The 18,225-nt window shown below is 38.6% G+C and overlaps 3 protein-coding genes across 6 annotated transcripts in view; all 3 read right to left on the bottom strand.

Moving 5' to 3' along the window:
* Positions 1–1,434: 1,434 nt before the first annotated feature.
* On the bottom strand, positions 1,435–6,608 carry LOC134645541 (toll-like receptor 8). The gene is made up of 2 exons (XM_063499018.1): positions 6,533–6,608; positions 1,435–4,618 (listed from the first exon to the last, which is right to left on the bottom strand). Exons 1-2 carry the CDS (start codon positions 6,533–6,535, stop codon positions 1,511–1,513), a joined length of 3,111 nt encoding a protein of 1,036 aa, XP_063355088.1. The 5' UTR covers positions 6,536–6,608; the 3' UTR covers positions 1,435–1,510.
* A 505-nt stretch (positions 6,609–7,113) lies between these two features.
* Positions 7,114–10,327, bottom strand: tlr7 (toll-like receptor 7). The gene has a single exon (XM_063499017.1). The coding sequence runs from the start codon at positions 10,259–10,261 to the stop codon at positions 7,115–7,117; it is 3,147 nt and encodes a 1,048-aa protein (XP_063355087.1). The 5' UTR covers positions 10,262–10,327; the 3' UTR covers position 7,114.
* A 1,676-nt stretch (positions 10,328–12,003) lies between these two features.
* Positions 12,004–18,225, bottom strand: part of frmpd4 (FERM and PDZ domain containing 4) — a 34,192-nt gene continuing 27,970 nt past the window's right edge. For all 4 annotated transcript variants that reach the window (XM_063497069.1, XM_063497067.1, XM_063497068.1 and 1 more), the window contains 2 exons: positions 15,328–16,533; positions 12,004–13,779 (listed from right to left, as the gene is read on the bottom strand). In XM_063497069.1, the coding sequence (XP_063353139.1) occupies positions 12,524–13,779; positions 15,328–16,533 (2,462 nt within the window). In that variant the 3' untranslated portion in view covers positions 12,004–12,523. The remainder of the gene's footprint in view (positions 13,780–15,327; positions 16,534–18,225) is intronic.

Here is an 18,225-nt window from a genome sequence, read left to right as displayed (position 1 = left end):
CTGATCACTAGGGCTGGGTATCATCACTGATTTCTATAATCCATTCGATTCAGGTTCTCAAAATCCTGATTCGATTCAATTTAGCCTCAGACAGTCAGAAATATAATAATTCTGATCATTTATCAGTACTGATAAATGTGAGACTTCATCAAAATTCTGAACATCACAGCAGATGCCTTTGTGTGAAAGTAACTGAGAATAAAACAGAAAAACATGAAGGAGATTTTTCTGGTCTGGCTTTTTATAGCAGATAACCTTAAAAATATTCTGCAATTTTGCATAATTTTAAGAAGTTTAAATTTCTTCAATATTGAACAGCAGAAATTAGGCTTTCTTGTCCGAGGTCATTTAAGTGAAAAAAGAAAAAGAAAAAAAAGACAGCGGCCGACAGCGCTGTAAACAACGGTAGACTGGTGGGTAATAAGCGAATGAATAATGCAGAAAACAGAGATTTGACACGGGAAACTGTTCTTGAAGTACAGAGAGAGAGAGAGAGAGAGAGAGAGAGAGCTGTGCATGAAGTGTGATTTTTATCGTTGTGGAAGCAAAACAGCAAAAGTAAGAGGGAATTCATGACGACATTGATCAAATGTGAAGCGTAGTTTGCTGCTTCTTTTGCTGCTGGCTCGGCGAATTTTGGTTGGAGAGACAAAACCTGCAGCTCAGAATCAGCGCAAAAAAGACGGAAAAACAGCGCGGACCCGACGCATCAGAATCGCTAAGCTCCGACAGCGTGTCCGTGTTCGGGCCGTGGAGTGAGAAAGTCGAGAAAGACAAAGCTGATTCTGATGTGTCGGGTCCGCTCTGTGTTTACGTCTTTGTGTGGAATCCGTTAATGAATTGATATGGCCTTATTCAAGCTACTCACCTCTCTCTTCCACCTGCACTTTCAACTGGACCACGGCCAATCAGAGAGGTCCCGCCCCTGACTATCTCTGATTGGTTTAGTCCACGATGTCTGTTGTTGACCACACGGAGAGTTGCAGGGATTTTTTTTTTTTTTTGTTACCCGAAAATATTTGCGACCAAATATTTTTTTTTAGTCGCACCACTGAAAAATTTGGTTGCATTTGCGACCAAATTGGTCGCACTCTAGAGCCCTGTAATAGCAGGCAAACACAGAACATGCTAGTTCTAACCAGTCATACTGTGTGGATTCTGGGAAATTCTATGATGGAGTAAAGTTTAGGATGTGTCAATATGCTCGAAATTGATCTTTTGTGGAACCGTTGAACCTGGTACTGGTGTCCCTTAGCACAGATGTTTTCTAAGATTGAAATGAGAGTGTAGACTGTAAAATTTACATTCAGAAATTGCCTCACATTTTTAAATAATTTTGTTTATTAATGTACTTCACACACATTACAAAAGATTCATTATGCTGTCTTGGCAACTATAAGGAAACCAGTTCTTAAAAACAGTTCAGTCAAAGAAGACACACTTTAAAACCAAACAAGGAATTATATATAAAAACACTGGTTATATAACAAGCTCATGTTATTATCCTTCTTCACTTGGTGGTGAAGTATTTTGAATAGGTCTTGTTGTACATCACTTGATTATCTACTCTTATGACACTTCTCAGGTTTTGCCAAAACCAGGGCTCTGCGGCTGCTGTTCGCGGCCACTCTACAACACTGCTCTCGCACAGTCGCTTCCTCAAGCGCAGAAAGTGAGAATGCTGCAGGACAGGCTCCAGCATTAGCAGTACTATCACATCCACATTTTCATCCAGCAGTCTTTGGTGGGCCAGATACATTGCTAGCTTGAAAGCACCGGTCTTAACATAGCCCTTTGTTAAGACAAACAGAGTCTTGCGACTGTACTGGATGCTCTGGGTGAGGTTGTCCACCAGTGGGACTCCTGGGGGCCAGTCCCTCTCTTCCAGACACAGTGGATGATACTTGTCTCCCTCTTCCTCCAGTTGCACCCGCAGATTGCTCATCACCCACTCAGAGACCTGTGAGTCTTTTGTGTCATATGTCACAAAGACATCATAAATAGTATCTGGCGAGTTCAAGGAGCTGTACCCTTTCAGCTTAGCTTTCATATAGTGTAGGACATAGGAAGCATCCCAGTAAAATAAGTGAGCAACTGTCGAAACAATCATGAAAAGAATAATGATAGAAGTTGTTAGAGTGTAGATCTGCTGTGCCTTTTCTGAATTTACACACTGGTTAGTTTCAAAGTTTACCAGTGATTGGCCCTTTAGGTTCACTGGTGTGTTACAATTCACCTGAGTGGTCAGTCTTGGGATCCTTACTTTACTCCCATTTATCCATAAAATGAAGTTTAACAAATCACAAGTACACTCAAATGGATTTCTCTGTAGGAACAAAGTCTGAAAGTCAGGTCCTGATTCGAAGGCAGTTTCATTGACAATAGTAAGTTTGTTGTTTCTAAGGCTGAGAGTCCTGAGGCTTTTCAAACTCTTTAAAAAACACTTTTCCACACTAACAATGTGATTATGACTCAAGTCAAGGAAAGTCAGAGTTTGGGCGATGTTTGAGTTAATAGTTGTTAATGTAGACAGACGATTGTTGCTCAGGTCTAAACTCTGTAGTTGGTGCAAATGCAGTTTGTCCCAGCTAAATTCTCGGAGTAAGTTATGACTTATGCACAGTGTGGTGAGGTTATGTGGCAAATATTCATAAACATCATCTGGAATTTTTGCAATGCCATTAGAGGATATATCTAAAACTGTCAAATTAGAAAGATTAGTAAAAAGTTTGTTATATGAGCCATCCCTGTCTTTCCAAAGTTTCCCTAAATTATTGTCTGTAAATATAAGTTCTGCTAATGATTTGCTATACATTTCTTTTGTTGTCAGTGTGGAAATCTCATTATGACTCAAATTAAGGACTCTTAGCACAGGTAGATTTTGTGTAAAATTTAAATTAAGCGTTACCCCAAATGCTTTAAAGTAGTGTGGATTGTAACTGAGGTCTAGTACTTGTAATTTCTTTAGTTCTTTGAAGGCGTTGTTATAGGCCAGATCAACCTTATTGAAAGATAAGTCGAGATATGTCAGATTAGGCAACATCTTGAACTCTGTGCCATTAAGTGCCTGTGAAAATCCATTTCCTGAGAGGTTGAGACATGAAATATTTCCATATCCCTCAAATAGCTTTGGAGAAATGAAGAACAGATTATTTGAGCTGAGGATGAGCACTCGTCCAGAGTCAAAGCACTCTTGCTTTATTAGCCTGTATGATATCTCGTAGCTAAAGTCTTTTGGAGGAGTTGTTATGGACAGTGAAATAGAAAGGTCTGAATTCTGGTTGTATCTGTCTGTTAGAGTTGGTGGACTTTCTATTGTTGTGGGATATAACCTGTTTTCTGAGAGATATATCATTTTTACGTGGGAGAAATGGCTGAATAAAGTAGAGTTGCTGTAAATAATGAAGTTAGTGCCTAAATTCAAAGCAGATAGATTTTTCAGATTGTACAGAGGTCTGAGTGTGTCTGGTCCAATACTCTTGAATACCAAAGCCTCCAAATGCAAAATTTTCAGTGAGCTGAGCTGTGAAAAGAATTGTGAAAGAGTTATTGTTTCTGGGTACGATCCGAGAGCATAATTGAACGACAGGTCAATTTTTTCTAGCCTATGAAGATAACTAAATGCCTCAAAAGATGGTTCCTCACCAGTTATAGATTTTAGTAAAAAATTAAATGCCAGATATAATTCTTTAAGATTCTTTAGCGTTTGAAACCAAGAGGGATCAAGGTAATTTAGTGAGTTTCCTCCCAGGTTCAGTGTCTCAAGCTGTGTCAGTCTTTGAAATGCATCAGGATGTATGTCAATAGAACCGTTAGGGCAAGGTACACAAGGGTATGGAGCATTGTGACATCTTGGACAGTTCCCTCTTATATCAAGGATCTTTAAATTTGGCAACCCCTGGAAATCATCTTTAGATATGTACTCTATTTTGTTGGAATCCAGATCTAAAATTGTAATTGACTGGGGTAGTCCTTTAGGAACGTGTGTTAAGTTGTTGAAAGACAAGTTCAGAGCATTCAGTTTGTCTAGTATTTGAAAGGGTTTTTCCATAATAGCAACAGACTTCCCACAAGGATTCCAGAAGTAGCAGTTTTTAGATAGAAACAGGTTTGTTATGTTTTTTAAACCAATAAAACTGTTGTCATGTAATTTATCCAAGCTAATCTTGTTAATTTCTAGCTCAAGTGTTTCCAGACTGTCGGGGAGATTGCGTGGAATTTCAGTCAGACAGTTGCCGCTCAGTCGTAGTTGCTTGAGTTTTGTGAGATTTTTGAAAACATTTGCAGAAATGTTCAATAGTCTGCATCCATAATCGTCCTTGGATTTGTTTGCCCACTTGAGATTGAGCTGAGTCAGATTTGTCAGTTTAGAAAATGATTCATCTTTAATACTCTTAATAAAATTTTCTGATAAGTCGAGATGTGTGGCATTACTGGTTATCCCTTCTGGTACTTCCTCTAGATGGCGGCCTTTACAGTCAAATTTGACTGTATTTGATGTTTTGTTGGATATGACATCACAAGGGAACTGCCGTGTCATCCAGGTAGGTGTAAATGTAGCTGGCATGATCTCATAATGGTAACACAGATAGAACAACAGCATCCAGCATTTGGTAATCTGTGGAAAAATGATGGAATCAGTTGAATGAAATACCCTTAAGCTTAAAAAAGGGCTTCTACAAAATTTTAACACTTTTTCATGATTATTGTGGTAAAAAAATAGATATGTATATAAGACAAAGAACACTATTTGTACTATATATAATGTTATATATTATATTACTATAGCACTTTTATCTCATTGATGTCAATTATAGGTTCACAAAGTGCAGTGATATTGGTCTGCAGATTAGGTTTGCTTTTAGAATCGGCTTAAAGCTTATAATTTAGATGTGACTGAAAGTCTCAGATTGATCAATTAAAATTTTAAAAATTTGCAATAAATATGCGACTTCATAACTCATTTTCATGTAATGGATTACGAGACTTCCCAAAAAGCAAAGTGTATTAATATTACATTGTTAATATATCTACTGACAGTTTTTAAAGGTTGACCCGAATTCATTCCCTCATCCCTACCAGGCTCGGACATCTGTGGGCCTTCCTGTGATGCAGTGAGCACTTCTCCTCGACTTCACTCTATTTACTCCTTATGTGACATATTAATGGATAAAAATCTATGTAATTTTTTCTGTGCATTACTGGTTTCCAAACTCTTAGTGAAACTTTTTTGTCTACCAGTCTACTGACTTAAACTGTATATACCTAAACCGAATAGAGCCCTTATTAATGTTATTACAGTTATTTATCACACGACTGCTTTTCCTGTTTTGACATGTTAAAATATCAGCTAGGGAAAAGACACTGATATTATAAGCAATCTTGACAAAATTGTGAACCTGTCCTGTTTCCAGCAGGTGGCAGTAGGTTGGAAGTCTAGTAAGAAAAAAAAATCTTGTTCTTTCTTATACTTATCAAAGCAGCAAGAAGTAAGGGGTATGAAATTTAAAATGATACATATAAATGTATCATTATTAGTATGTAATATTACAATAAACAGCCTAGAAATAATTTTAAAAATAGGAGATACATAAAATCTTTCAGGTTGTTGTTAAAGTACTTTTCATGGGAGCATGTCACATACTTAGTGATAAGTGACATACAGTATCCCATACATTTTCTAAATACATTTGTCCCATGTCTTCATTACAGCTGTGCAATGTATTGAATTGAAATACCTAAAAAAAGGGGCATCACTTTAAAATAATATCACATTATTAAGCATTATTAAGGTATTACTAAGGTTTTACCAAGTGGGCAATTCATCATTTTTATAGCATCAGTTCTCCTGTTATGCCATTTATAAATACAGGTATATTATCACTACTTTGATTATGATTACTATTAGCAGCTATGTAGTAGCAATTATAGCTGTACATGATTTCACCATGTCCAGCAGTGATAGCTGTACATGGTGTAACAGTAGCAGATGGATAAACATATCTGCATCGGCATACAAAGGAAGAGCAATGATGTATAAATGATGAATTAAGCACTTGCTAATACTTTACTAACACCGTAATAATGCTTAATAGTGTGACATTATTATAAAGTGCTACCGAAAAGAAAGTCTTGACTGCTAAATGTATCTTTGACAGTTTAAAATAAAATGTGGCTTCATAGCTTGTGTTCTCAAGATCACCAAGTGCTGATTTCTAAAACAAGTTAAATAAAATGCCGATAATGATGAATATGATAAAAATGCCATGATGTTTTTCTACACAACGGCTGGCAAATTTTATTATACCTTTTAATTTAATATGCCAACACATTTCCAAACAAGCAAAACAGATTTAAAAGCAAAACACAATAAAATGATCAGTCTGGGTTTTTGGAGTCAGATATATCTATACAAAGTTTTGGCACAAAATCATAAAATGACAAAATCATCAAAGATAACATCAGAATGCAGAAAATCAGATTATTCTGATAAGTAAGTTAAAAGTAACTATACACACACTCAATAACTTACCATTGCGCCTGTACTGTATTAATCCCTGAATGACAATCTTGAATTCAGATTTTCTCCTCTACCATTTAAAAATAAGTGGTAGTGGTTAAAAGACAAAAAAAAACAAACAAACAAACCCCAAAACCAAAAAAACCCCCCAACAAGTTGCTAAAAATCTATAAGGTGCATGTCTTGTATATCATCAAGTCAAATTAGCCCGTTTAAACATCTCTGCATGCTCACATACACCCATCAAAATCAAGGAAGGGGACTGTTGTACACAGCAGAATGAGCTGTGGGAGGGAGCAGCGTGTGAATTGAACAAGTACATCTGTTTCATTTCCTTCTTTCATTGTATGTTGCATTTCATTGCCAACTGAGTCTGAGAATCCCCCACTGGCATCGCAAAGAGTGCCAATGAATTTCCCAAATAATTTGAATACAGGGTTTAAAATGAGCACATCATTAATTATTAATATTTCATTAATAATAAAACTGCTCACATTACAACAGTTCAGTATTCACATATAATAATTCATATACAGGAGTACATTTAAAGCAATCTAGAGGGAAGAAACTGCATTTTCCAATGTTTTTTTCTCTTTACAGTGTCTCTTTGAAGAGATTGTTGTATTGTTTGTGACCTTCAGTTGCTAATACACTCCTCAGGCTGAACCAAAAGTATGGCTGGGCTTGAGGATTTGTTGGCCACTCTAGCACAGACCTCTTATACAGCCTCTTTCGTAATCTCAAGTACTTTGAATTGCAAGGCACTTTCTCTAAGAAAATAAGCACTATAACATCATTTTTTTCATCCATTAGCCTTTGGTGAGCCATGTAGAATGCCGTCTTGAAGTTTCCCCCTTTAATGTATTTTTTGGTGAGAATAAACACAGTCCTCTTGCTCCTGTGGATGCTTTGAGAGAGGTTGTCAATCAGGGGGCATCCGGGCATCCAATCCCGGTCCTCAAGACAAAGCGTCAGTCGACGGTCTCCACACTCCTCAAGATGAGCGCACATTTCCTTCGTCACCCACTCTGATACTGCAGGATCCTCCTTATCATAGATCACAAAGGCATCGTAAACAGCACTCTGGGAATACAGGCGGCGGTAGCCTTTGAGCTTGGCCCTGCAGAAATGGTAGATGTACCAGACATCCCACAGGAAGAGATGGCTGGAGATGGACAGCGTGACCAAGATGAGGACGAGGGAAGTCATTAGGGTGGAGAGAATGATTGACAGGTAGTGGTGCTGGCAGGCCAAAAGGTCCACTGAGATGACTGGACGACCTCTTTGTGCCCCTGGGGCAACGCAGGTAACATCCGTGCCCAATCTAGGTATGGTTACTGTAGTCCTGTTGAGCCATGTGACAAACCAGGTGGCATTGCAAGTGCACAAGAATCTATTATTGTGCAGAAGTAACATGTCCATATGATTAAGAACATCATCTGGAAGGCTGGATTTTTCAATGTACTGGATGTGATTAGAACTCAGGTCTAGATATTTCAAGTGGTAGGCACCCTTGAGGAAATCTGGTGTAAGCTTTAGGATTTGGTTTTTGTGTAAAATTAGTTTCTCAAGAGATGTGGTGCAGTTTGATAACACATCTGGAACAGTAGTCAAGCTGTTTCCACTGAGATCCAAGACTCGCAATGAGTGTAGAAGTTGCAGTTTCTTCCAGTTAAACGATTTTAGTTTGTTGTTTTTGATATACAGCTCAGATAGCTTCTCGGGTAGACCACTGAATACGTCCGATGGGATAAAAGGGAGGTTGTTATGGGAGATGTCAAGGACAGTCAGATTAACTAAATTCTTAAAATAGTTGACATATCTGGTGTTCCCATCTCGCCACAGTACATCTAACCGGTTATCTCTGAACTCTAACCTTTCTAGGGATTGACTCTCCAGCTCTGTGTTAGTGGAAGTAGAGATCTTGTTGTGATTCATCAGGAGTACCTTGAGGTTTTTTAAATTCCTAGTGAAATTAAGCATGTGAGTCAGACCTTCTGATTCAAAATAGTGGTTGTTGTTACTTATATCCAAGATGACCAGATTTTTCAGCTCTTGGAACGCGGTAGAGTAGAGCAGGTCCAAACGGTTCGATGAGAAGTCCAGATATTGTAAATTAGCCAGGTAAGTAAATTCAGAACCATTCAGACTTTGACTCATTGCATTTCCAGACAGATTGAGGCATCTTAGCTCTGTAAGGTTTAAAAATCGTGAATGCAGGAAGAATATATTGTTTCTGCTGACATCTAGGGTTTTGCCAAACTGACTGCATTCTTTTTTGACGAAGGATGTAATAACTCCAAGTTCCTTGTCCTTGTATTTGCAGCTTCGTGCATACTCATCATATCTGAAATAATGAATCTCTCTCACTTCTTTGTTTTGGTACTCAGCAGCGGAAGACATCGGAGACCAGTCCGAGGATTCTCCTCCGGACAAACCAAGTGCATCTCGGCCATCAGAGGGAGATGATATTTTGTTGTCAGACAGGCTGATTATTTTAAAGCTTTTCAATTCCATCAGAATACTAAGCTTTGTCATTTTAATGAAGTTTGTACCCAAATCTACAACCTCCAGTTTCGGTAGAGGTTTTAAATGAGCGATACTCTCTGTAGTTAACTGCTGAAACACAAAACCTTTCATTCTGAAAATTTTGAGAGACTTCAGAGAGGAGAAACTGCAACTCAGTCTCAGTGTTTGAGGGTACTTCTGAAGCTCGTAGTTGAATGAAAGGTCCAGTTCTTCTAGTTTACCCAGGAATTTTGGGAAAGCAGTGATTTCTAGCTCCCTTGCTAAAAAGTTTGATGAGAGGTCCAGCACTCTGAGCTCAGTTGTGGTGTCAAACCATTCAGAAGGCACACTTGTAAGGGAGTTGCTATGCAGCCGTAATGTTTTTAGTTTGGTCAGCATTTTAAAAGCTGTCGTGCTGATTTTCAATGGCGCGTTATTTGGACATGGGCTACATGGAAAAGGAGCGTTGTAACACCGGGGGCAGTTTCCGCTAATGTCTAGAATCTCAAGATTAGTTAAATTTTTAAAGTCTTCATCAGTGACTTCTTGAATGTTATTGTTGTAGAGATAGAGCTCCTTCAGAGTAGTGGGTAGCTGATGTGGAATGAAAGACAAGTTATTTGATTTAAGAGATAGCAATTTTAAATTGTTAAACTGTAAAAATGCATCGTCTTCTATACCATAGGAATCATTGCAGGGGTTACGAAAATAGCAGTTTTGACCAAGGTAAAGCACCTCAACATTTCTAAGCTCAGAGAGGTTTGCTTTAGAAAGATAATAAATATGATTCACTTCCAAGCTCAGCAGGATCAGATTTGAAGGCAGGCCTTTAGGTATACTGTAGAGCTGATTGCCATCTAGATACAGCGCTCGCAGATTGGTCAGTCTGCTGAAAGTATTTTCCTCAATTGTCACACTCTTCAGGCACATCTTGTCCTTGGGTCCGATTTTGATGGGCACACAGTTGCACCTCATGTCAATCTCAGTCAAGTTCTCCAAACCGTAAAAGGAGGTGGAGTTTAAACTCGGAATATGGTTGATGGTGAGCGTCAGGTTTGTAGTGTCTCTCGGGATTCCATGGGGGATTTTTTTGAGGCTTCTCTCAGTGCAGTCCACCTTCACTTCACTCCCATTGTTGATCTCGTTAACATCACATGGCAGAGTTTTCGGGTAATAGATGCCAGTTGCCAAAATAGGGAGACAAGACCACAGGGTGAGCAGTGCCACATACATCTGCACAGAAACATGAGAAAGGTTTGCTAGTGGAAATCTAATAATACTGTAACAGCACGTAATAAATGCAAATCATAACAAGGGACGCTAAAATCAGCAACTTTAGTAAGCATGGCCAGCATATTATACTTTACTGTACAATTAGGAAATAGCATTCTCTCACATTTGATTTTCTACTTCTCAACAGTTAACAGCACTTCTAAGCCAAACTACATTTGACAGCTTATGAATTCTGATAATATAGAGTATATATGGAAAAATCATACTCACCAGGTGGAGAAACATTATTTATGTGAGAAAACGAAAAAAAGGGTCCAGCTCTGACTTGTCTTGTCAAGTTTGATGGAGTACTGAAAGAAGTATAACACTGACAAACACTCCTGAGGTGGTCGATGAAAGTAACAGGTGTCTGTGTTAGCCTAGTGTGTGTAGAATTAGCCGGCATCACTTCCTACTTTCTTACAAACCACAAACATCCAAATATTTCATCTTTTACTACATCGGGAAAAGGCTTATTGGTGCATTTATGCTATTATTACTGTAAAGAGGTGCCTTTAATAAGATACAGCAAGTTTAATACTCTGACTCTTGTTGTATGGCAGATATTCCATGGTATTATAAAACACAGCTGGATGAGTTACAAGTTATTATTCAACTGAAACCAGTGAAAGGAAGAGTTTCATTTCTCATTAAATTTTAGGGGAAAATGAAACCTGTGGTGTGGTTTGGGTTTTACCACTGTACATGGTGGTGAAGTTATTTTAACATCAAGCAGAATATTTTTTTTTGTTATCTGTAACTATATGACTAACATTCAGTCTCACCCGCCCAAATTTAAGATAAATAAATATGTTCAGTGGTTTTAGGTACAGTTCCTTCCGATTTACAGTAGCTAGACTGTTTAGCTGTCTGTCTTTACAGTGAAATGGTGTGATTTACTACACCTATTCTAGCAATACTAGGTATTCCTGTTGGTCAGCATACCTCTTGTTAAATTTGGGTTTATAGAAAAATGTCTTGAGAACTACAGATGAACTGCTTTAAACATTTGAAGCAGAGATCAACTTCAATTATTATGTGTATTTTCCTTAAGCACAACTAACATTTTAAAATCTCCATGTATCCTGTGAAATATCCGTATACTTCAAATGGTTTGGCGTAAACACTCTGAGCTGGATAAGTGGTTTAGAACATGGTTTGAGCAATGGATGGACAGATGGATTGGTTTAATGTTTTTTCAATTCATTGCTCACTAGGTTGGCAATTTAAGTTTAGATGGTTGTTTGCCATAAAACAAGTATAAACATGCATGTCATCCTAAATCGAAGTGATCAGTGAGCATCATCAGGTCAATTTTGACCAGGAGTTCACTATGTTGGCATTTAAGCACCTTTATGCTTATAGCCTCACTGAGCTGCTGGCTGTTGTCTTTTTCGTTTTACTCAGATGCATACACATAATGCACAGTGACTACACTCGTTCCCAAGCTGTGCAAAAACATTCTTCCCAGCCCTGTACTGTAAGTGAAATAGGCCATCATCATCTTTAATGCAAAAAGCACTTTCACCACTAAAGCTTGAGCGAAAAGTAAAAAAAATTAATTATTGAACACAGTTTCCAAACTAAATAAAGATGCTTTATTGAATGAAACTTCAGTAACAAATTTTTGTAGCCAAGAGACTGGTAATGACCAAAACTGTGAGCGAGCAGAGTGAAACAGAAACAGACAACAAAACAGTTCATACTTTTTAAAAAGTTTTAATTTCTTTAATGACATTGACAAAAATAACAGGAAAGTACTAAGTGTTTATGTGTAAAGTATTCATTAAATTAAGTGACTCAAGCAAATGAAAATATTGTACGCGTTACTTCAGTTTTATCACCTCTTGTCCTGTGCAGCGATTTGTTTAGAGCTTTATATAGTGTATGCATTTCTTCAACTGTGTACTTTTTTACAAGTTATAAACAAGATACTAATAAGTTTGTGTCAATCTACATGTTAAGCTGTCAATAAAACCAATAAATCATGAAAATAATCCCTATGAAGTAATATTAGATAATATATTTGAGAAGAGAGTCATATGCTTTTTAATATAGGCCTTAATATAATCTATTTAAAACTTTAATTATTCGTATAATCATATATTTTCTTTACATAATAAAATACTGTATACACAAGGCAAGTATTTTTTAATTTTTTTCACAGCAGTTCACATTGGTTGTTAAACCCATGTCTCTTATGTATGGCTTTGAAATCAATAATCAAGACAAAATAACAGTTTTTTTGTTTAGCAGTGTGTTCAGTGAGTGAGTTAGTGTGTTTAGAATAGCAGACATGGTGGCAGAATAATGTGACAATGCATTCACACTTTGGTCACCGGGGGAGCCTCCTGAAGCTGCCTCAGCAGCTTTCAGAAGACACACGTAGTTCATGACGACCTCATCCACCTTGGCTACCACCTCGCGCCGTTCACGGTCAGTGCTCAGGCCTTCTACTAGTGACATGCAGGCTTGCGTTAGGCAGCACAGAGTGTGGAAGCTGTGCGTCAGCGTGAGCAGCAGCTCTTCTGGGCTACTGTACTCCATCGCCATCTGACTGCAGGCGCTGCTCAGCACTTTGGCCTGCATGAGAAGCAGCTGGGCGAACGTTTCCATGTCAGCCTCGCTGACCTCAGGCATGGCAATTCTGGAAGGGTGGCCTACACATGAACGCAACACACCAATCATCTCTAAGGCATCCTTCCGTGCAAGTGCGAATCCAGTGTGAAGGCTGTAGGTTTTTCCTTTCATTGAGTTAATGTGAGCAAGCCGATCTTTGAGGCTCATGTTCTTCATATATGAGGCCATTTTGCTCCATTCAGCTTTGTAGTTTCTCAAGATAGTGTTTTCCTTGCCATAGAAAGAAACTGAGCTGTCAAAGTGCAGATCATGTGAGGTTATCTCTCCATCTTCATCACCGGCATGAGTGTTCGATTTTCTCCTGAGGAAGCAGTGACTGAACGGCCCACGGCACTTCCATGCACCTGTATCCAGCCTCGGTGCTGTTTGCTCGGGCATCAACAGAGAGGCTCCTCTTAGCAGCTGTTCACCAGCTGAATTACAGGCAACCGAACCTTGGGACAAGCTCGTGGGTAAGGTTTTGGCAGAAAATGTCATCTGCTCTTTTGGGGGATCTTGAAACTGTAAATTCTGACTATCATTCTTCCCTGTAAGTATGGCTTTGGTCTTTTCAAACAGTACTTCTAAGCTCCTGGAACCTGGCATTAAGGTACTCCAGCTCCTCCTGAGCATCCGAACCCTGCGCAGCTTCCGGAGGCTGCCTGTTGTTGGGTCACATGAAGATCCGCTTGAGGGAAAAGCCAGGGTGTGTGGGTCAGGCTCAGGGCTGGCCTGTGTTAGCCCTTTGGGCTCTGTGCTACTTTGTAATGATGAAGGTGACATGATTGTGGTGGTGGTACTGGTCTCATTACAGAGAGCTAAAGATGACTCTTTCCCAGCCTTCTTCAGCTGTGTGCAAGCTACACTAGGGGTAGTAGGAAAACAAAGAGAACTGTTAAGCATCTACCTTAACATTAACACAATGTTCTTCAGTCTCACTGTATTATTGGTTCCAGTGATAGAAAAGACATATAGTGCACAATTAAGAAGGAATCTCTTAATCCTGGTGTAACTGATGGAAAATGTTATAGAGACATATTATCAATCTAGTCCATATGAGAATATCATAACAGCTAGTTAACTTAGCATTGCAAAAGACTTTGGAGACAAGGAAATTGGCTCACCAAGCTCAGTCCAAAGGCAACAAAATGTACTTATGAGCAATCATGAAAAAGTTAGCTTACATTAATACTTTGTTTCTCATTTGATGAAGCTGTACAAAGTGCAGAAAGTCAAGAGGTAACATTTAGGACAATAACTTTTAGATGTATTCATACTTTCTCCTTGTCTCCGATCTTTACGGTAAGCTAAGCCAACAAAGCGATGTGAAGCAACAGATATAAGAGTAGTATCAGTTGTAATGTTACTGCAAGCGGAAAGCGAATAAGATTAATTCCCAGTATGTCGAGTGGTTCATTTAAGAAAAAAGTGCAATGTATATTGGCAAGTAATTTCAAACACATAAAAACAACAACATATTTATCCTTTAACCTCTGCTTGTATGTAGCTATGCTTATTGATCTGATTCTCAAATTTCCTAAATTTTGAGACATCTTTATATGTTGCAGTCCAAAGTACAGGCAAAATAGATTATGTGTGTTGTTCTCATAGCCATAATAAATGTCTAAAAGGAAAATTAAAATCAGCAAGCGCATATAACACCAAGCAGTTCACAGATATCAGTGTTTGTATTAAAAAATACTGTAAAATCTCATATGTATTTCCATGGAAAGCCTTTAAAGGCCTGTGGACTATCCAGTTTAGTTTTTAATAGATCATCCTGACTGATATCTTGCGCTGTTATGGAATATCACAATTACATCAATGTCAGCATGTGTGTTGTCCAGTGGACTGACGTGAATACTGCCGAAAACATGCCCACAGAAATTTGGTGTCAAGACACCCAAATTTGTTCTGACTCCATAATTTCAGCAATGACTGCAGCACATGAAGCAGACTGTCATCACAGTTGAGCGGATATGCAGAGTCAAAGAGTGTCATCACAGTAAAAGGCGAACTATTTTGTCAAATATGTTTGGGGAAAGTTATTAAAAACCTGCAGTGACCCAGAAGTTCTGTATTGTCAGACACTGGTAAGACTGCTTCTTGTTAAATGTATATATTGCAATCTTTTAGTGCTGTGTGTGTTATAAGCAAAATTTGATTCCCCTCTGGTTATACAGATGAGGGGTAGAAAAAGATATCACTGACACAAAAGCAAAATCTATCTATAGGCATCTGCCTTGAAAGTAAGTCAGGCAAAATTTTGTTTGTTATTTTGGTAATTTGTGTAACCTGGGGATTTCAAACAAATTCTCAACCTTATATTTGCCTGTTTTGATGAACTGTCTTAAATGTTGATCTTACCAGGTTACAGATTAGAGGTTCACCCTCCTGTTTAAGTTTACCTGTGGTTTCTTTTATCTTGGGCATTCTGTGACTGCTGTCCCGTGTAATTCCAAACCCAGGCTCAGCACTGGTAGCTGCATGGATCTTCCGCAGCAGGGTGGGGTCCATGGTGTGGCTGCCCTTCCCTTGCCCGTGGGCCCCATAAGCCTTTTCCTCCGCAGTGACATAACTCAGCCCCTTGAGCGAAGATTCGGACAGTACATGCATATTGTCTGTGGCACAAAGGGGAGAGTCCATAGGGGTGACACAGCTGCTGCTCCCTGTGCTACAGCCTGCATCTATTGAGGAACACTGCGAGCTTTGGAGAGAATGAATGCCTTCGCTTTGAATTGATGACATGCGCTTGCTCACGTGGTATTCATATAACCGTGAGACATCTGGCTCTGACTGTGGAAGCTTCGTTTGCTGCTGCTCATTATCCTGTGAAGCAGCGTCACCCTCTGCAGGGACGGGCCCTTTGGATGGGGAGATGAGATGGGCATTTAACTGTTGGCTTCTTTCATCTAAGTCCTGCTTCTCTCCCTTTGCTGTCAACCTGTCTGCGTGGGAAGCCTGTGAGTCACTCACACATTCTGGAGCGAGATTCTCAGCCATTTTGTTTCCAGGCACTCTCTGCTGCCATTTTTGATGCCTATCTTTAAAATGAGTTCGCCCCAGATCAAGTTGGTTCATGTAATAGGAATCTCTCACAGTGAAAGCGTTATATTTCCCAACAAGATGAGGGAACTCCTCCTTTGCTGAGTCTTGAGAAGCCGTGTTTGATTTGTCAGAATCGCAGGACTCTCCCTGGATTCTGCTCTCAGTCTCTCTCTGTTTTCCTCTCTGCCTGCTCATTAGGGAGCCAATGTGCATCTTAGTGAAGTATTCACTCACGGATTTTATTTCCATTGTCTCTGGCTCCATCTCGCCGCCATTCGAGTGAAATATCTGTGAGGAGGTGACAGCGGAGGATTTTGCCTCCTCCTCCTGTTGCTCCTGGGGTTTGTACTGCATAGCTCCTGCTCCACCGTCACTGGGCGCACTCACCTCTGTCTTTTCCTCACTCATGGCATGGTATCCTTCTGCCATGGCTACATGCATTCTCAGATGGTTCTCTGAGTGTCTCTGAGCAGTGGCCAGCTCAGAGCTCTCTGTCATCTCTGAGGAGTTGGTCTCATTGCCAGAATCAGAAGAATCCGGACTAAATGCTCTCGATATTTCTACACCTGTGTACAAAAGAAAGACAAAAACCTCATTAAGAAATTAATTTGAGGCAAATGGAATATATCACAGATTGGCAAGAGAGTAACAAATAATTATACGGATGATAGTGTAAATTACCGTGTAAATGATAGCTAATGTTAACTCAGGAATAACACATTTAGTAATAAATATAAATCATTACACAACAACAGTCCACATAAGAGTCTTTAAAATATTCAAGTGTTGGTTATGCATCTAATTAAAAACTAAGTAAGAACGTAAATTAAAAAATAAATAAATAAATTCAATCAATCACACATCAGTCAATCAATCAATCATTCAAACAATAAAGACATCAATTAATCCCAAAACAGCACTGGAATTATAAAAATATACACATCTGCATGTAATTTTTTGTCATGTGAAAAATGCTTTTTTAAAATTCTAAAAATATTTTTTAAAAATGACAAAATTATTGATACCCCTTAAAAATTAAAATTGTTGGAATTCTGCAATATATTTATATTGTAAGCATATACTTGAGTTTTCAGAGTTTGATGCTTTATAACACTTTTGAAAATGGTCAGATGAGACATGAATAACTGTGACAGTATAGGCAATGACTACCAGACTGTTTCCAAGCAGGTTAATGTCACACTGGAATTATTATTAATAACTTTAAGATCTATGGGACTGTAGCCAATCACCCTGAACCAAGCAGCAGGTGGAAAACCGACTCAACAGAAGGAGTAGTCTGTATGGTGGGTGAGAAACCACAGAAAACTTATAATACATACAAGCTGTCTTCCAGGTAAAATGGTATCTGGTCAAATGTAAATGATTTTCTAAATGAAAGTGGGGGATCACGGAAGAATACCCAGGAAAGCCCCATTTCTGAAAGAGAAACTTAAATACATGGAACTTGCTAGAACGCTTCTAAGTGATGCCGAGTCATACTGTTTCCGAGGGGATTTCCTTTAGACAAATGGAAGTAAATTACAGCTTTCACAAAAGAAAAGATGAGGCTTTAAAAGGAAAAAAAAGCACCATCATCATTGTGAGGTATGGGAAAGGGTCCAGTGCAGACATTTGCTATGAGGCTGCTTTGTTACATCTAGCATGACAGGTTATGTTGACACTAATTTAAAAAAGCAGATTATTGAGGCTTTTAGGAGCAAAACATTAGCTGTAGCAGTATCAGAGAGCTCTGTCTCAGTCCCAGGTCATGGCTTTTCGAAGGCATAATGGCTCAAAAACATGCATCTAAAAGTAAAACATAAAAGAGAATGAAATATTAGGTTGTTCTAAAGCGGCCTGCTGAGAGTCCTGATGGTAAGCTGATTGAACATCCACAGATAAAATAAACAACTGAAGGAAAGCACCTGTGAAACCTAAGAGAACAGGAACAGAAATCGAAACTAACTGCTGAGAAGTGTTAAGGCCTTATTAAGAGCTGCAAAAAGTTCCTGCCAAAAAAAGAAACTGCTGAGTTAAATATATATATATATATATATATATATATATATATATATATATATATATGTATATATATATATATATATATTTGCCAGTCTCGACTGATTAAAAAAAATCGTCTTTACATTTGAGGGTACCAATAATTTTGGTGACGTCTATAGACGGCTATTTAAGATGATCTATTTTCTGTTATTTCTAATAAGCAACAAAGCTTTCACGCTGTGTACTGTGCAGTTGTG

The sequence above is a fragment of the Pelmatolapia mariae genome, linkage group LG16_19 (genome assembly GCF_036321145.2).
Source record: "Pelmatolapia mariae isolate MD_Pm_ZW linkage group LG16_19, Pm_UMD_F_2, whole genome shotgun sequence".
In the NCBI taxonomy this organism is placed as follows: Eukaryota; Metazoa; Chordata; class Actinopteri; order Cichliformes; family Cichlidae; genus Pelmatolapia; species Pelmatolapia mariae.
This window is presented reverse-complemented; position numbering and strand designations above follow the sequence as displayed.

Bases quoted from the DNA above. Each gene is read 5' to 3' on its own strand.
- tlr7 (XM_063499017.1), bottom strand. From the start codon at position 10,261: ATGTATGTGGCACTGCTCACCCTGTGGTCTTGTCTCCCTATTTTGGCA.